Source organism: Myotis brandtii, unplaced genomic scaffold (genome assembly GCF_000412655.1).
Source record: "Myotis brandtii unplaced genomic scaffold, ASM41265v1 scaffold456, whole genome shotgun sequence".
NCBI classification, from domain to species: Eukaryota; Metazoa; Chordata; class Mammalia; order Chiroptera; family Vespertilionidae; genus Myotis; species Myotis brandtii.
Window position 1 is genome coordinate 110069 of NW_005367431.1, and position 18534 is coordinate 128602.

General features: G+C 40.4%; 1 protein-coding gene across 6 annotated transcripts in view; it reads right to left on the reverse strand.

Moving 5' to 3' along the window:
- The window catches only part of ZCCHC17 (zinc finger, CCHC domain containing 17), a 57129-nt gene that overhangs the window by 14942 nt on the left and 23653 nt on the right, over positions 1-18534 (reverse strand). For all 6 annotated transcript variants that reach the window (XM_005875062.2, XM_005875060.2, XM_014546769.1 and 3 more), the window contains 4 exons: positions 11294-11394; positions 9912-10003; positions 5536-5636; positions 3590-3732 (listed from right to left, as the gene is read on the reverse strand). In XM_005875062.2, coding sequence (XP_005875124.1) covers positions 3590-3732; positions 5536-5636; positions 9912-10003; positions 11294-11394 — 437 coding nt within the window. The remainder of the gene's footprint in view (positions 1-3589; positions 3733-5535; positions 5637-9911; positions 10004-11293; positions 11395-18534) is intronic.

The window sequence follows — 18534 nt, forward strand, 5'->3', positions numbered from 1 at the left end:
ACCAGAGGATACTTTTCCATTGATTTTTAGGGAGAGTGGAAGAGAGAGGGAAAGACAGAGAGAAACATCAATGTGAGAGAAACACACCATTTACTTGCCTCTTGCACAAGCTCTGACCAGGGCCACAGGCCGACCCTCTATCCACTGAGCAAAACTGGCTAGGGCAGTGGTCGGCAAACTGTAGCTCGCAAGCCACATGCGGCTCTTTGGCCCCTTGAGTGTGGCTCTTCCACAAAATACCGACTTCTGCGCATGGGCCACGAAGTTTCAATCGCACTGTACGTGTGCGCCCGCATGTGGTATTTTGTTGAAGAGCCACACTCAAGGGGCCAAAGAGCCACATGTGGCTCGCAAGCCACAGTTTGCCGACCACTGGCTAGGGCATCATTGAAGAATTTTAAATAGGAAGAGATATGGTCTGATTGGATATTTTAACAACCCTCTTTGGGGAATTAAAAAATTAAATGAGAAAAGACATAAAAGAACTGAACACCACCAACAACCACTTTTACCTAAGTGACAATTATAAAACACTGAAGAACAGTATGGTGATTCCTTAAAAATAAAAAAATTTTTCAAAATAGGATCACCATATATGATCCAGCAACTCTACTTCTGGGTAAATCCCCAAAGGAATTGAAAGCAGGGTTTGGAAGAAATATTTGTACAACTATATTCATAGCAGCATTATTCACAACAGCCAAAAGGTAGAAGCAACCCAAGTGAAAGCAATGAATGAATGAATAAGTACTAGTAAAATATGGTATATACATACATGAAATATTAAGAAAGGAGATTCTGACACATGCTACACCCTGAGGACATTATACTACGTCAAAAAGACAGTCACAGAAAGACAAATACTGTATGATTCCACTTAAAGAGGTTTCTAGGGAAGTCTAAATCATGGAGACAGAAAGCAGAATAGTGGTTATCAGGGGTTGGGTGAGGGGAAATGAGGAATTATTGTTTAATGTATAGACTATCAGTTTTGCAATATGAAAAGAGTTCTGGAAATAAATAGCAGTATTGATTGCACAACAATATGAATTTACTTCATGTCAAAGAATGTACACTTTCAAAATGGTTAAGATGATAACATTTATGTTATCTATATTTTACCACAATTAAAAAACAAATATCCCCAAAGGCTGCAGATTTTGGCTTAAGCAACTCAGTGATCTATTCACTGAGATAGAGCAGAATGTAGAAGGAGAAGCTTTGGGTAGGAAATTTTTAAAATTTGGGGTGTGTTAAGTTTGATGCCAACTTGGCAATCAAAGATGTCAAGTGGGCAGTTGAATATCTAAATCTAAGGTTCCAGAGAAAAAGTGAGGGATAGAATTATAGATTTGGATTTTTTAAAAAGGATACAAACACTTAATTTGGGGATTATTTGCATAAAATTGTACTCAAAACCACAGGACGGGAAGAGATTACCTAGGGAGAAGGTAGCCAGAGAAGAGAAGGGAGTAATGAGACAGGCTTGGTGCACTCCAACATTCAGAGTTAAAGCAGAGGGTGAAAAGTCATGATAATGAAGAGAATCAAGCACTGAGATAAAGAAGGTGCTTTTAAAACAAAGTCAGAGGCCAGGGACTGTGACCTTGATACTAAGAGGTTGGCAACAAAATATACATTTTTAAAATCTCCCTAAGCTAGTTCAACAGTCTAAATGGGAGAGTTGTGAGGGGATGAAATGCAGAGTAGCAGTGGGAGGGGAAAAAATATAATTGAGGTATCATTAAAACAAGTAATGCAAGACAGAAGGACAGAAACCAGAGTTTGGGTTGTTTTTATGGTGATGGGGGTGAGTGTGTGTGTGTGTGTGTGTGTGTGTGTGTAGGAAGAAGGGCTAAAGAAGAGATAATGGCCAACATTAATTAAGCACTTATTTGTCAGTACTTTATATCTATTTTTGGGAGCTGGGTATCCCTCTGCAAGGAACACTCTCATCAAAGACCAGAACAATCCCACTTTGAAAATTAATTGAAGTTAAAGAGCCCAAAATTACATAGCTGGTATGGGTCTCAAATTTACATCTGATGGACTCCAAGCCAAAGTTTGAGATACTAGTTAGGTATGTGGAAGTCATGGAGACAAAGTCTTAGAAAGGATGTTATCACCCAGGGAGAGAAAATACAGATCAATAAATTATTATTAATATATTTGGCTAATTCTTATAATGTTAAAATACACCCTTTTCCTCACCTATAGAATAAAGACTTTTTTTTTTTTTTGGTTAATCCTCACTGGAGGACACTTATTTATTTGTTTATTTGTTTATTTACTTTTGTTGATCCTCACACGAGGATATTTTTTTTATTGATTTTTAGAGAAAGTGGAAGAGTGGGGGACAGAGAGAGGAGAGAGAGAAACATTGATGTGAGAGAGCCATATCAACTGATTGCCTCTCGCACACAACCCAACCTGGGCAGGGAACCTGCAACCCAGGTATGTGCCTTTGACGGTATCAAACAGAGACCCTTCGGTTGGCAGGCCAACACTCTAACCACTGAGCCATGCCAGCCAGGGTGAAGATAATACTTAATTTGTAGATAATGCACACGAGAGCAAGGATTTGATCACAGTTTTTGTATTCCTAGGTTTGCAATGCCTGAAACAAGTTGACCACAACAAAAGTTTGCTAAAGCTTTAAACAAAACAAAACAAAACCCCCAAACTTAATAACTGGCCACAATTAGAAAAATACTGCACAACATGAGAACCACTATATCCTGACCAAACCGTTGCATAGTTTTTCATTTTCTCTGTGTATCATGTGACAAATTACAAATGCAGTTTTTGTGCACCACAATGTCTGTTTTATGAATTCTTCTGCTGTAAGTAGTAGGTAAGAGACAGAACTCACTGATACAGACACTCTCATCCACCACTTTCTGGAATAACAGTTTGACAAAATATATCTAGAGCCTTAAAGCCCTAATTCAGTAATCTTTTTAAGAATGTAACCAAAGAAAACAATAAGATATGTGGCAAATTTAGGTTGGAAATAATAAAAAATATCCAACAATAGAAAAATCCTATATAATAAAGAGCTAATATGCTAATTAGACTGAACAGCAGAACAACCATCCGGACAACCTTCCAAACGAAGCCGGGGCTGTGAGGGCCAAGGCAGCAGCCAGGGCAGCTGCGAGGGCCTACCCTTGCACAAATTTCATGCATCGGGCCTCTAGTTATTAAATAAAACATCATTCCACTCCTGACACCAAAAAAAAATATATATATATCACACAGCGGCTCTTAAATCAAGTTTTTGAAGAACAAATAAGGACACCAGAAAATGCTTTTAGTAAGTATAATAAAATAAGTAGGATATAAGTTATGCCTAGGATGACCATAATTTTGTGTATATATGTATAAGAGTGTGTGTATATATTAATTATTACCTATAAAAAACATTAGAACATACCAAAAATACTATAAGAGTTTCCCTGGGTAGAAAGATTACAGGAGATCCTAATATTCTTTATGTTTTTCAGCATTTTTTACATTTCTGTGCAAAGTACATTTACATTCTAAAACATATCTATTTATATGATAAATAAAGCAAGATAGCACTCACCTTCTTTCTTTTCCTAGAATTCTTCGTAGGGTCAGGCTTATCAAAATCTGCTGCCTTTGCCTCTACCTTCTCCTCATCCTCATCAGGTATCAGAGAGTATTTGGTCCCACCTGGTTGCATGAAACAATCCTTTGCAAAGTGGCCTGCAGAAGAGAAGTAGAAAAGTTGGGAGGAGAAAGCAGTCGTTCCTCTCAGCAGGTGGATCTTCCCCAGAGGCTCCTGGAAGGGCTAGCTGGTTCAGGAGGTATTACCGAGTTCATTCAGAACAGCTATTGGATTCAGAACAGATTTTCTGTCACCTCAAGATGGCATTGCTCACCCAACCAGAGCCAGCCTTGCAGCTGGTCCTAAAGCTGTGGGAAACACTGGCACTGCTTTGGAAATGGCAGAAGATACAGATGAGCATGCAGGCTGGTACTGCCCTCTATTAGCAATGAAGCTTAGTAATTTTTAAAGATCTATTTGGAACTTATTCCTGACAACAAAAGGTTGTTCCAGAGAACAGAATGTTTAGCAGAGTGAGCCAAGTGGCAGATCAAGGTCCTGAAGAAAGATAGCTCTCTGGCAGCTGGCAGGAAGGCAGCATCCAAGCTAACACACAGAGAGACAGGCATGGTCACCTAGGGCACTTGACATGCACAGACTGTCAGGTCTGGCAAGGGCCTTAGAGATAATCAAATACAACATTGCATTTGCAGAGGATATGAAGGCCCAGAGTAGAGAAGTAGTGTAAGGTCACACAGAGAGCAGCAGAAGTAAAACTTATCTAGGGTCTTGTGCCCCCCTGCCCTGTACTCTTTCTGCTGCACCAAAACCAACCACCTTTGGCCCAGCCTTTGCTGACTGGGCCAAATTCCATCTCTCATTATTCTTCTCTGCCTCATGTTATACTTGGTGGACACAAGTTGAAGGTAAGAAGACCCCACCTTCCCTGAGCCTACAGTGCTAACAAGGGCCCCTTTAACAGAGGCTATAGAGCTGGTTTTGCCTGTGCTTACTGTAGACCCTATCTCAGGGGCACACAGAATTGGATAAAACCATCAAAAGCAACATGTAAACGACTTTGTAACTCTGAATCCAGAAGCTGGATGGTGCCTGGAAGAAGAATACAGCCTAGTTTTCCAAATATTTGGAATGCTCCCACAATTCCCCCAAGGAGGTATTCTTTCTCTCCATTTTACTTTTCCTTCTTCCCTCTACATTAATGATAAATAGGGGCTTAAACCCCACAACCTCAACCAGGGCAAAAATATGTTACCAGTCGCTGTAGAAAAATCAACAAGGCTAGGTAGATGGAAGGCTCGGGAGAAGTGGTAACAAATTGAGGCCACTCTGAAATGAGAAGTTGGCAACCCCTCTCATTACAGCTCCAACAAGGAAGTCAGGCTGAAAGAGCTCTTTAATATTTGAGTAAGACTAGAGGAAACCTGAGGAAGCAGAGCTAAAAGAAAATGACTAGAGTGTGTTCTTTATTACTAAGAGGATACTGCATTCAGAACTCTGAAGTTAAAGAGATGAGCAAGAAAGGTTTTAACTTGATTCCTTAAGGAATATATTTCTAAGTTTCTTAATTCTTGCAGCAGAACAATAATGATCCTTTGGAGATAAAATTTAGAGAGTTAATCATAATCCAACACTCTTAACTTCCTGGCAGAGTACCTGGGGCCTTGCCCAGGTAGGGCATTAGCTGCAGAGAGGTGAGAAGAGGTGGTGACAGTTTAACAGTGTCACCACCAGAGCCAGCAGCAGGGCTAGCATTCAGAAAAGGAAACAGAAAAAGTAGCAAGCCATGAACTCTGATGTAAGTTAGTAGGAATAACAGCATGAACAGGTCAAGCCATCACCTGGCTTAAAAACAGGGTGAATTAAACTCACCAGGCTGCTCATCCAGTACAGGGTCCGCCCACAAGGAGAGACAAACTGAAATGGCAGAGGCTTCACCTTACCTTTACAGCCACACTTCTTGCAGGTAGTGTTCAGGACAGCCTCAAGGGTGATTTTCTGCCCCGTGTAATCCTGGAAGGACCGCCTCCGCCTCTCTTCTTGCCTGTAATGAAAAGGATACTGTGACTGTTGGCCTGATTAAGAGATGTGGCCAGAGATACTACAAGGTAATGCTGTATGTTGTTTTTTTCTTTTGCTTTGGCAGGTAGAAGGGAGAAAGAAGGAAAAGTGTTGGGCATAAGGAGATGGGCAATAAAAGCAATGGCGTGAAATAGAACATTTTTTTTCATTCAGGACAAGGGTCTGAATTAATAATTATGAATAAAACTACACTTCATCTCATTGATGCACAGAGGATAAAGAGATAATTATGCACCTTGCTAAGTCCCCTACAACCCTTACAAGGTCACTCCTGGATTTAAAAGACCTTCAAAGACTTCCTGGAAAATCAAGTCCAAATTCCTTACTTTGGCATTCAAGTCCTTTTACCGTCAAGCCTACTTTTCCAGCTTCATCTTTACTTGTACAATATGCTCTAGCCCAGCGGTTCTCAACCTGTGGGTCGCGACCCCTTTGGCGATCGAACGACCCTTTCACAGGGGTCGCCTAAGACCATCCTGCACATCAGATATTTACATTATGATTCATAACAGTAGCAACATTACAGTTATGAAGTAGCAACGAAAATCATTTTATGGTTGGGTCACAACACGAGGAACTGTATTTAAAGGGCCAGAAGGTTGAGAACCACTGCTCTAGCCAAAACAGACTACTTTACTTTCTCCAGATGGACACCTCTTGATTCATGGGTTGATGCTCAACCACTGAACCACAATGGCCAGGCCCCTCAAACCATTTCTACTGCCTTGAATGCCATTCCTTCTCCTGCTGCCTGACAAAATCTTATCCATTCCTCAAGACCTAGCTCAAATGCCACTTCTGCTCTGATCACCAGGGCCTTAAATCAACTCTTTCTCTTCAAGCTAATTCCTAGAATACTTTATTTATTTATTTTTAATCTTCACCCGAGGACATGCTCATTGATATTTTAGAGAGAGGGAAGGGAGTGAGGGAGAGGGAAAGAGAAACATTGGTTGCCTTCCATGCCCCAAACAGGGACTGAACTCACAACGTAGATATGTGCCCTGACTGGGAATCAAACCCCTGACCTTTCGGTGTACAGGAAGATGCTCCAACCTACTGAGCGACACTGGGCCAGGACTAGAATCCTTTCTTTCAACCACTCTTTTAGCACTTATTACATGTTGCCTTATATTAAAGTTATTTGCATAATTATTTCATTACACTAGGCAGTTAGGTCCTTGGGCAGAAATCTTGGTATTGCCATTGTACCTCAAACAGAATATGACCCCAACAAACACTTGTTGAATAAAGGAAGAAGTGGATGTACTACCTAACTGACTGCTATACATCAGGTACTATAGGAGATAAGGTTATGATGTAGCCCATTTTCTCATGGGTCTTATCGATTCTTTCAAAAGAAAAGATATGATAATTTCAGATATTAGAAGAAAAACAAAGAGACATTTTAAAACAGTAACCACAATTAGCTATTATAAATTAAGTTTCTATGATAGACCAGACAATAAGCTAGGCTCTTTACAAACAAGATTTTATTTAAATCATTCTATCATTTCTGAGAGGTAGGTGTCATTTTATAGTGAAGAAGTTATGGTCCAGGGAGGCTAGGTAATCTGCTCAAAGTCATACTACTTTGGGGCAGAACTAGAACTCTTTCTGATTCAAGTCTAACTCTAAAACCTGTCATCATTTCACCAAGCCATGCTTCTTTCCTGGATGCAGCTATACAAACAGTTTACAACAAAGTACTGTTTCCACTTGGTTATTACTAGAAACAGTCTATACATGGAAACACATCCAGCATAAACCCAGGGAGCCCTTTCCCTTCTCTACTCTTGTTTTGATAAAGAGAGGTAGCTCTTTTATCTTACTTATTTTCATATTTTACCCTTACAAGGGTGGCTTTGGGAAATTTCACTGCTTTTTAATGAGGCTACATAGCATAAAATTATTTGGAACAGAAGCAATTTATTATAATGCAATTTTGATAAATGCCAGAATTAGATAACATTTCTGAGCAGAGTTATAAAAGATTCCTACCATAAATGGAAAGTATTTTGTCAATAATCAGCCCTACAAACATGTCAATATTTAGAGATATATGAAAAACTCTTGTAAGTTGCATGCAACTGCTAGAAGCATCATGTAGTATAAAGGGGCTTAGCCTTAATGTCAGGGAGACTGAGATTAAAAATCCTAACCCACTATGATTTGCTATAAAACCCTAAGCAAGTTATTACCAAGCATCAAGTTAGAGACTAGAGAGATAAAGTAAAATGGAGAAAATATCTACTTTGCAGGTTGTTATGAGAATCAGATGCACTAATATACATAAACTGCCTTGCACAATACCTGGCATATAGTATGTATTCAATAAATACCACTTCCCTCCCTTTTAGGTAAAATACCTTCATATCCAAGGTGTTTTCACTGAGTACAATAAACGTAGGGTTTCCAAACTTTTCACCACCAAGATATCACTCATGCAACTTTTTTTTTTCTTGTTTTCTTTTCCTTTTTTTTTTGTTTATTAAATATATTTTATTGACTTTTTACAGAGAGAAAGGGAGAGGGATAGAGAGTTAAAAACATTGATGAGAGAAACATCGATCAGCTGCCTCATGCACACCCCCCCACTGGGGATGTGCCTGCAACCAAGATACATGCCCTTGACTGGAATCGAACCTGGGACCTTTCAGTCCTCAGGCCAACACTCTATCCACTGAGCCAAACCCATCAGGGCTGTTTTCTAAAAATTGATATCATAACTATCACTGAGAGCACCTGATTAGTATGAGGTAAATATGATACTTTATCATCAAAAGCAACAACATAATGTCATGGTTAACATGAGGATAAATGTATGATTTTGGCTGGCTTTCTGAAACACTGGAAACAGTTCATAAATCCCCAAGACTCCTTTTGAAGAGGTTTTAAGGATCTAGGGGGGGAAACCCTATACAATAAAGAGGCAATATGTAAATTGACCATCACACCCTCACCAGATGGCTGCATACGACCAGGCCAGCAGGAGGGTTAGTGAGGGACGACCAAATGACTGAACAAGCAGGCTGCATGGGGCGACCAGGCCAGCGGGCAGTAAGGGGTGATCAGGCTGGAGGGGAGGAGCAGTTAGAAGTGACCAGGCCAGCAGGGCGGAGGCAGCTGGGGGCAACCTGGCCGGCAGCGAGGGGGCAGTTAGGGACAACCAGGCTGGCACACAGAGGCAGTTAGGGGTGACCTGGCAGGCAGGCAGGTGAGTGATTAGGAGCCAGCAGTCCAGGATTGTGAGAGGGATGTCTGACTGCCAGTTTAGGCCCGATCCCCCAGGGATCGGGCCTAAACTGGCAGTCCGGCATCCCCCGAGGGGTCCCGGATTGGAGAGGGTGCAGGCTGGGCTGAGGGGACACCACTCCCCCTGCATGAATTTTGTGCACCGGGCCTCTAGTAGAAAATAAAAAAGAACAATAACAAAAAAGGACCTAGGAGCCCCTGGTTAGAAATCACTGGCACATAGTCAAGAAATACAGATGGTAAATTCCCTGTATCAACAGACATTATCCTACATAAATAGAAAATCTTCCACTGCCAAATTAAAGGTCAGAAGAGCCAATGAGCCCTAGCTGATTTGGCTCAATGTATAGAGCATTGGCCTGTGGACTAAAGGGTCCTGGGTTCAATTCTGGTCAAGGGCACATGCCCGGGTTGTGGGCTCGATCCCCAGTGGGGGGGCATGCAAGAGGCAGCTGATCAATGATTCTCTCTCATCATTAATGTTTCTATCTCTCTTTCCCTCTCCCTTCCTCTCTGAAATCAATAAAATTAAAAAAAAAAAAAAGAAGAAGAGCCAATGAAAGTAAGATGTAGTGTTCAGAATACAGTGCATCCCAAGACACAGGCATCTAAACCCTATTGGAGTTGCTTCTAGATTACCCTCCCCTCCCATTTGGTATCCTTTTTCAGTCCCAGTGCTAGGAGAGTGGCAAATAACAGGTACTTCATGAATACTTGCTTGCTGAGTGGCTAAAGGGCAGAAGCAGAAAAAGAGTAAGGGAAAAGAAACAAAACCCAGAACGGAGCACTTCTGTGCTGGGAACTTCGCATGTTACAAGTGTTTTATATAACACTATTCCTCTAAAAACCAAGGACACAGAGGTTATAGAGCTCATCAATACACAGCCTATAAATGGCAGGGTTTCCCGTCAGCCTGATTCACTACAGCACTCCATGATTTGAGAGGTAGAAGAATGTTAGCCTTTCCAAACCTTTTACCTACTCAATGATAACGTTGTTGGGGTCAAGGTCCTTCCCAGTCCCTTGGTTGACAACTTTCATGGAGAGAGATACTTTTATCCTATCATTTTTCATCTGAAAAAGATGTAAAACAAAGTCATCAAAAGCTCAAAGTACATCATTTAGACCACTGATCTAGAATTATCTAAGAATAGAAATTTTTGTCATCATAACAAACAGTACTCCTCTAATAGCCAAGGTCCTGTACTAAGAGCACCGGTGGTGCTAACAAGCATAATAGGCAGGCTCTGTGATAGGACTTTAGGAAATGGTTTTCATCTCTTTTTGCCCCTCTTGGGGGGAAAGACAAAAATGGTTGTCCCCAAATCCAAGGTCTGTCGAAGTAACCCAGCAGAAAAGAAAAGCTGTTTCTTCAGGTAAATTCAGCATAATGATCAATGCAGAGATCCATGAGCCCAGAATGAGTTTCAGAACATTCCCATAGGCTAGATCTCCTTTTGGACTTGGTCTAGAACCTCTACAAACATGATGACAATTGTTAACCACATTAGTCTTCTTTTGCTTCCTCCAGCATCTGAAGCCCTTCTTCACTTCAAGGTCTTTGACCAGCTATTCTCTACCTAGAATATCCTTATCCCAACTTTTCATGACTACTTCCTTCCCAGCTCACACTCCATCTCCTCAGAAAGCCCATTCCTGATGACTTTATCTAAACCTACTTCTGATACTGTTTGAACCCATTATAGCACTTACCATAATTTTTAATTATTTTGATTTGTTTACTTTTTCTTTCTCTCCTCCAGTTATATTCTATATAAGCTCTATAATAGCTGGGGTCATCTATGTCTAGTTCACTCTTATATCCCTCAGACCTAATGCACATTAAGCACTCAAATACTATTGAACAGTATCTCTTTCAGGCTGTCTCCCCTGGTAGCAGAGCAGGCCTCAGTACATGTTCATATTTCTCCTGTGGTCTTCCCATAAACCTATGGGCATATAAAAATACTTGCAGTATTATTACCTACAATGGTTACAAATAAAAATTATAAAATTATGTATGAATGAATGACCCACAGCCCACTTACCCTAAAGTGAGCTGTAACAGGGTTCTTCAGAGCTTTCTCACTTTCCTCATGTCGCATGGTGCCAGGTATTAGGAAAAGTGACTGTAAACTCTATGTCTTTTTGTGCTACACTTATAGTAGTTCACACCATTCCTTCTCAGTTTGAGAGGAGAACCAGCCAGAAGGTTTATATTCAGGACATATTATGGGGCAGGATTCAAAATAAGATTCTCAGCCACAATTAACAGCATATACACACTCACCATCATAAAATACCAAGAAAACCCTGGCTTTTCCTAATCCTTTCTAACCAGATGAAATTAACACAGAACTTTACCTCTCGGCCAATAAGCTTCACCCATACTTTGTCTCCAACATCTACTATCTCAGAAGGCTTATCCACACGACAGGATGACATGTGAGTTCGATGGACCAGACCTGGGCACAAGAAAAAGAAATAAAATAAAGCACAAGGTATGTCTGATGTGATGCTCTATGTCTGGTGTTTATACTCTAAATAACAAGGTAACAAGAAGATGGAAGTTGGGAATTCACTAAAAAAAAGTCATTAATTTAAAATTGCAAATTAAAACTATTTGAGATCACTTTTTATATCTAATCAACTAACAAATATTCTTTAAAATAGTATTCAATGTTGGTAAAATATGATGCAATAACTATACAATAAAAATACCAAGTTGGTAAAATTCTTTAAAGCAAAGGGCATAAAGATGTTTATACCTTTGATGCAAAAATATCACTGAAATTTTTCCAAAAGAAAAACCTCATAGAGGCAAAATCTATGGGCATATAAAAATACTTGCAGGGAAAAAAAAAATACTTGCAGTATTATTACCTACAAAGGTTAAAAATAAAAATTTTTAAATAACCCAAATGTCGCCCTGACCAGTTTGGCTCAGTGGATAGAGCGTCATCTATGGGCATGTAAAAATACTTGCAGGAAAAAAAAAATACTTGCAGTATTATTACCTACAAACGTTAAAAATAAAAATTTTTAAATAACCCAAATGTCACCCTGACCAGTTTGGCTCGGTGGATAGAGCGTCAGCCTGCAGACTGAAGGGTCCCAGGTTCGATTCTGGTCAAGGGCATGTACCTTGGTTGCAGGCACATCCCCAGTTGGGGTTGTGCAGGAGGCAGCTGATCGATGTTTCTCTCTCATCGATGTTTCTAACTCTCTATCCCTCTCCCTTCCTCTCTGTAAAAAATCAATAAAATATATTTTAAAAAATAACCTAAATGTTCAAGAATTGAAAAATAGCTTGGTAATGGTAAATCTATCAAAAGCAAGAGTAAGCAGCTATTTAAATTACAGTTATCCTGTATAATAAAGAACTAATATGAAATGGTCATCACGTCCTCATGCCATCATGCCTTAACCATTCAGACACTCAACACTGGGGAGAGAGGAATGGGGACCAGCCAGGCACAAATGAGCTTGCGAGAGAGGAATGGGGACCAGCCAGGTTGCGGCCTGGGAGAGGGACAAGCCGCCTGCCTGGCGGTCCTGGGTGCCAGTGGCTGCGCCTGCGGCCCAGGAGAGGGATAAGCCGCCCGCCCCACAGTCCCGGGCTCCAGTGGCTGCACCTGCGCCTCCAGCCTGGGAGAGGGACAAGCTTCCCGCCCTCTTGTCCCGGGTGCCTGCTGCTGTGGCCCAGGCAAAGCTGCCCACCCCTGGTCCCCTGTGGCTGTGGCCGACCCAGGCGAAGCCAGCCAGGGTCCTGGGTGCCTGCAGCTGGCCAAAGGAGGGAATCCTGGGTCCCAGGTGCGGGGCAAGGTAGAGGTGGTTAGGGACAATCAGGCCAGCAGGGGAGCAAGCAGTTAGGGGTGAGAGCAGGCTGGCAGGAGAGGGTAGTTGTGGGCAATCAGACCAGCAGGGGAAGACAGTCGGATATCCCCCAAGGGGTCCTGGATTGGAGAGGATGCAGGCCGGGCTGAGGGACCCCCCTGCATGAATTTCATGCACTGGGCCTCTAGTAAAAGATAATTACCATAGATGTTAAGTGAAAAAAGGACATATAAAGTACAATTTTTAATCTATTAAATTAGCAAAATATTTAGAAAGTAACAGTACCCAAAGTTGATTAGAGTATATTAAAATAATAAATATTGCTAGGATTAGTATGAATTTTAAGAAATCACTTACCAATGACTATCAAGAGTGATAAAGCATTTAATAAAATTAATTTTAAAATAATTAAAATCTGCAATAATTATTAAATTACTGATACTTAATAAAACATTTACAACAGATATCCTTTTCCTGTCTGCCAAGGTCCTTTCCTGAGAAAACATCTTTATTATATTGTAAAGTAATCTGGTCAGTCCATGTAATTTGGTTGGAGCTGACCTAACCCCCAATTGTGGGCACATTAACCCAGGCTTAGTCAATCAAGGCACTTTATGCCCCAGCTGAGTAGCTCAGTTGGTTACAGCATCATCCCAGTCTGCCAAGGTTGTAGGTTCGATCCCGGGTCAGGGCACATAGAATCAACCAATGAATGCATGAGTAAGTGGAACAACAAATTGATGTTTCTCTCTGTCCCTTCCTCTCTCTCTAAAATTAAAAAAAAAGGTACTTCACATCTTTGGCCATTGCAATTCATTGGTTGAGGGTCAGACACAAGACAATAGTTAAATCATCCAAATCAAATAATCTTTCTTAAGATTTTTGTCAGGATTATAAACTACAAAAAGTTATCAATGCCCATTTTTACCACCAGGTGGCAAGAGTCAGCCAGAGGGAAGCAAAGAGACAAAGCCCTGCATGTGTAAACTGAGCAACTTGATACAGCCCCAGTGGAAGCCAGATTTATCCTGTACTCCCCAGCAAAATTAACAAAATGTTTCTCAATTGTATTCTGTTCCTTGCATAATTATTAGTCTGTCCCTGACTAATAGTTAATTGGCACATAATCATTTCTGGGACTCTATCCTAAGAAAATAATCTTACACATAGAAAAGGCTATATGCATCTGGGAAAGCAATCTACATCAAAATATGCAATGTATTTTTAAAACGGAAAAAAATTAGAAATAACTTAATATCCAACAGTAGGGTAATGGAAAATGACCTATAGTATAGATAGCCACTAGATGGCCCATTAAAAATGATGTTCAAGCCCAGTCAGCGTGGCTCAGTAATTGAGCATCAACCTATGAACCAGGTCATGGTTCGATTCCCAGTCGGTCAGGGCACATGCCCGGGTTGCAGGCTCAATCTCTAATAGAGGGCATACAGGAGACAGCCGACCAATGATTATCTCTCATCATTGATGTTTCTATCTTTCTCTCTCCCTCTCCCTTTCTCTCTGAAATCAATAAAAATGTATTTTTTTAAATGATGTTCAAAGATTATATAAAAATGTCAATAATTCATTTTTAGTGAATATTTAAGTGCCTACTATGTGCCAAGCATTATAACTAGCATTTTCCATGTAAACAACGAAATACAATGTAAAATTGTATGTGATTATGAATGCTTAAGCTAGATTTTAAAAATGACAAAGAACTGTTATAAAAATGCTATCACAATGGTTAAAATAGGGTACAGAATTACAGGGTTTGTTTTGTTTTCAAATGTTTTAATCATAGAGAAAACTATTTCTATTCTGAGGAAAATAAACATAATTAACAATTATCTTAAATGACTATAAACCAGGAATCAAACAAAAGAAAAAAACTGATAGATCAAAGAATTATGTCTAAAATAACTGCCCTCCCTAAAGTTTTTTGGGAAAATTATTAACCTTTATTCTCTTTCTCTCCATCTCTCTCTCACACATGCGAGCATTCACACAGATGTAGGCACACACCTATAACTCAAAGTATCGGCCCTCTCTGTTTGGAGCTCCTATTGAAGCCTCTGCTTGCTCCGACCAGGGTCACTGGGCCTCACAAACCTACTTCAGCTGACTTTAGAGGTGATAGCCTATCTCTGAATAACTCTGGGTCCTCAAAGTGTTTTATATACCCCACACTTTTAATTTTAGACCATTACATAATCTCCAAATTGGATATATTTCAAGGAGTTGGGTTTTTCTTGTCCTACAATGATGTAATGAGCAGAGCAGCCTAAAGGGAAAGTCAGGAGAGGAAACTCAGATGCCCTAGAGCATTGGTTCTCAACTTGTGGGTTGCAACCCCTTTGGGGGTCGAACGACCTTTTCACAAGGGTCGCCTAAGACCATCAGAAAACACATATATAATTACATATTGTTTTTGTGATTAATCACTATGCTTTAATCATGTTCAATTTGTAACAATGAAAATACATCCTACATATCAGATATTTACATTACGATTCATAACAGTAGCAACATTACAGTTATGAAGTAGCAACGAAAATAATTTTATGGTTGGGGGTCACCACAACATGAGGAACTATATTAAAGGGTCGAGGCATTAGGAAGGTTGAGAACCACTGCCCTAGAGGAAAGGAAAATTAATGTTGAACCTAATTAATGTATTTGAGAGAACATTCTTTTTCTTTACTGAAACATTCTTTTTCTTTACAGAAAGTCTATTTATTGGAGTACCAAAAACCAAAGAAATAATGGCTGTAAGGACAGGAAAAAAAAAAGCCTTTCTTTTTCTTTGATATAGCCTTCCACAATTTATGAGAAACACCAGGTAATTAAACCACAAGATTGTTAGCTCCTCTGACTCCAACAGCCCCTCTGTTCAAACTACAAGACAAAATAAGCTACTTTCAAGGCTACATTCTTGTGTACCCACCCCTGGGGTTCTAATGACCCTGGGGAAAGTTTCTAATTAATAGAAAGGGCCAGAATGTTTCTAGTTAATAGAAGGGCTCTCCTCCCTTCCTTGCAAAACCAATCTGCCCATCTTTTAAACTCTGTAACTTCTGTTCTAACGATGTCTTACAGACTTGTACAAATACTAATAAACACACCTCCCTAGGATATCTGCCCTGACTAAAACAAACTTTTCAAGGACAACCCCTCTGATGTCTACTCAATTTCAGCCCAAAAATACTCCTCCCTTCTAGCAACAGCAGCCATCACCCTTTAAAAGAGCAGGCAAGCCCTAGTCCAGCGGTTCTCAACCTGTGGGTCGCGACCCCTTTGGCGGTCAAACGACCCTTTCACAGGGGTCGCTTAAGACCATCCTGCATATCAGATATTTACATTACGATTCATAACACTAGCAACATTACAGTTATGAAGTAGCAATGAAAATAATATTATGGTTGGGTCACAACATGAGGAACTGTATTTAAAGGGAGGTTGAGAACCACTGTTTTACTCCTTTGTCTTCCTCCCTGCTCCTGATCACCTGTGGACCAAAGGGTCTGAGGTTTGATTCTGGTCAAGGGCACATACCTTGGTTGCAGGCTCCTCCCCAGTCCAGACCCTGGTCAGGCGCATGCAGGAGGCAACCAACAGATCAATAGTTCTCTCTGTCTTTCCCTCCTCTCTTCCACTCTCTCTTAAAATCAATGAAAAAATATCCTTGGGTACGGGGAGAGGTCAACTGGGGAAAAAGGAGACATATGTAATACTTTGAAGAATAAAGAATTTAAATAAAATAAAAAAAAGCAGGCCACGGTTTATTTCTTGCCTTTGTATTAATTAACAATACACCAGCCCTTTCCCTTTGTGGAAAATAAACTCTCTGTATCTCTCTTCTTTTAGTTGTGAATTCTTTCACAGCCCCTGTCACCAGCCAAAAACCCTAACAATGGCATTGAACATTTGTCCTTCTCCCACCTGATCTCAAAGGTTATTTTTGGTCTGGTAATCACTAGCTATATAACTGTTTTAAATTTAAATGTAAATAAACAGTTTAAAAGTCAGTGGCTACTGTAGTGAACTGTACAGATGTGATATAACACAAATATATTTGGTCTTTGTCCCTAGTCCCTGCATAGAACTCCTAAACTCTTGAAAATTCCCCAGTGACAGGTGTGTCTTTTGTTATTCATAATAAACCCCTTCAGATCACACCAGAGTTTATACTAATGGATGTTTCTGGGTAGGGCTCCTAGACAGTCTCTGGAAGGGGCTAGGCACCAGAATGACCAAGTGATTACAGAGTTGGAACCTGCAGCCGATAGTCCTCTAGAAAAAAGGGGGAGAGGTTGGAGATTGCACTCTACAAAAATTCTTGAACAATGAAAGTCAGAGAGCTTCAGGTTAGAGAACACGTCAGATTGCTGGGAGGATGGTGTGCCAGAAAGGACATGGTAGCTCAGTGTGCTCCTCTTCCATAACCTGCCCTATGCATCTCTTCCATTGAGCTGTTCCTGGTTGTATACTTTATTATAAACCAGAAAACATAAGAAGACTGTTTTCCTGAATTCTGTGAGCTGTTGTAGCAAATTATTAAACTTGTGGAGAGTGTCGCGGGACCCTCTGATTCATAACCAGTCAGAAGTACAGGTGGCTTAGAACTTGCAACTGGCATCTTGTGGGAATGACCCCCTTTAACTTGTGGGATCTGACACTAACTCTAGGTAGAGAGTGTCAGAATTTAATTGTATTGTTAAGATACCCAGTTGGTGTCTGGAGAATTGATTGGTTGCATCAGAATACACATCAGAACAGAAACAGAACATTTCCATTATCGCAGAAAGTTCTATTGGAAAATATCATGAGAGGGGAAAAGGAAATCTAATTTAGAGCTGAATACTGGGAAAGGACCTTCAACGCAGTAGTAAAGAATTCTGAGAATCGAAGTCTGAGAAAAGTAATTCAAATTACAGTCTACCTTCCTGAACCAAAAATGTTAAAATCTGGAGACGTTACTTTATGCTCAGTCCTTTCAGTGTGGGATTTAATAATCTTCCCCTTTAAGAGAGGAGAATCTAAAATACGTACACTGTAGGAAAGTCAACTGCTCAAGTTATCCAATACACCTACAGAAAAGCCCAGGATTAGAACTCAGTTCCCACCGAATTATTTGACTCCCTGAACTCTCCCTCCCAGGCTGGTCTCACTCAGCACAGCAGTCAAACTGAGATTCACAATAAGAGCTGGCAACCACAATAAGAGCCATCATCTGACAGGGCATGTACACAGGTGAGTTGAAGACTGACTGCTGGAAGGCGGCAGGCCTTTAATACTCACATAGTCCCCAAAGTGTCACATAAATGCTCCAGTAGGGATGGGACTTTCAGATACTGGCAGCTATGGCAAGTACACAAAGTAAGAAAATCTGTCTTCAGACCAAAAGAGGCGCATCCTCTATAGGCATGGGGATGAGTTTCCATTTCATTATATCCCAGTCAACATAAAATGAAAAACTTTATTACAGATTGCTTACTGTTAGCTTGGAAACTACTGGTAAGCCGTTTATAATGCCAAAATGCAATTTGCAGCATAGTAGTCTCCAAGGCTAGAGCATGGCTTTAATATCCAAAGACCAGCTGTTGAACTGTATTAAAATAATTTTGTTTTAAAAATTGCAAAAGGAGAACCAAGATGGCGGCATAGGTAAACACCGGAGTTTGCTGCCTCGAACAACCACTTCAAAAATAGAACTAAAAGACGGAACTGACATCATCCAGAACCACAGGAAGGCTGGCTGAGTGGAA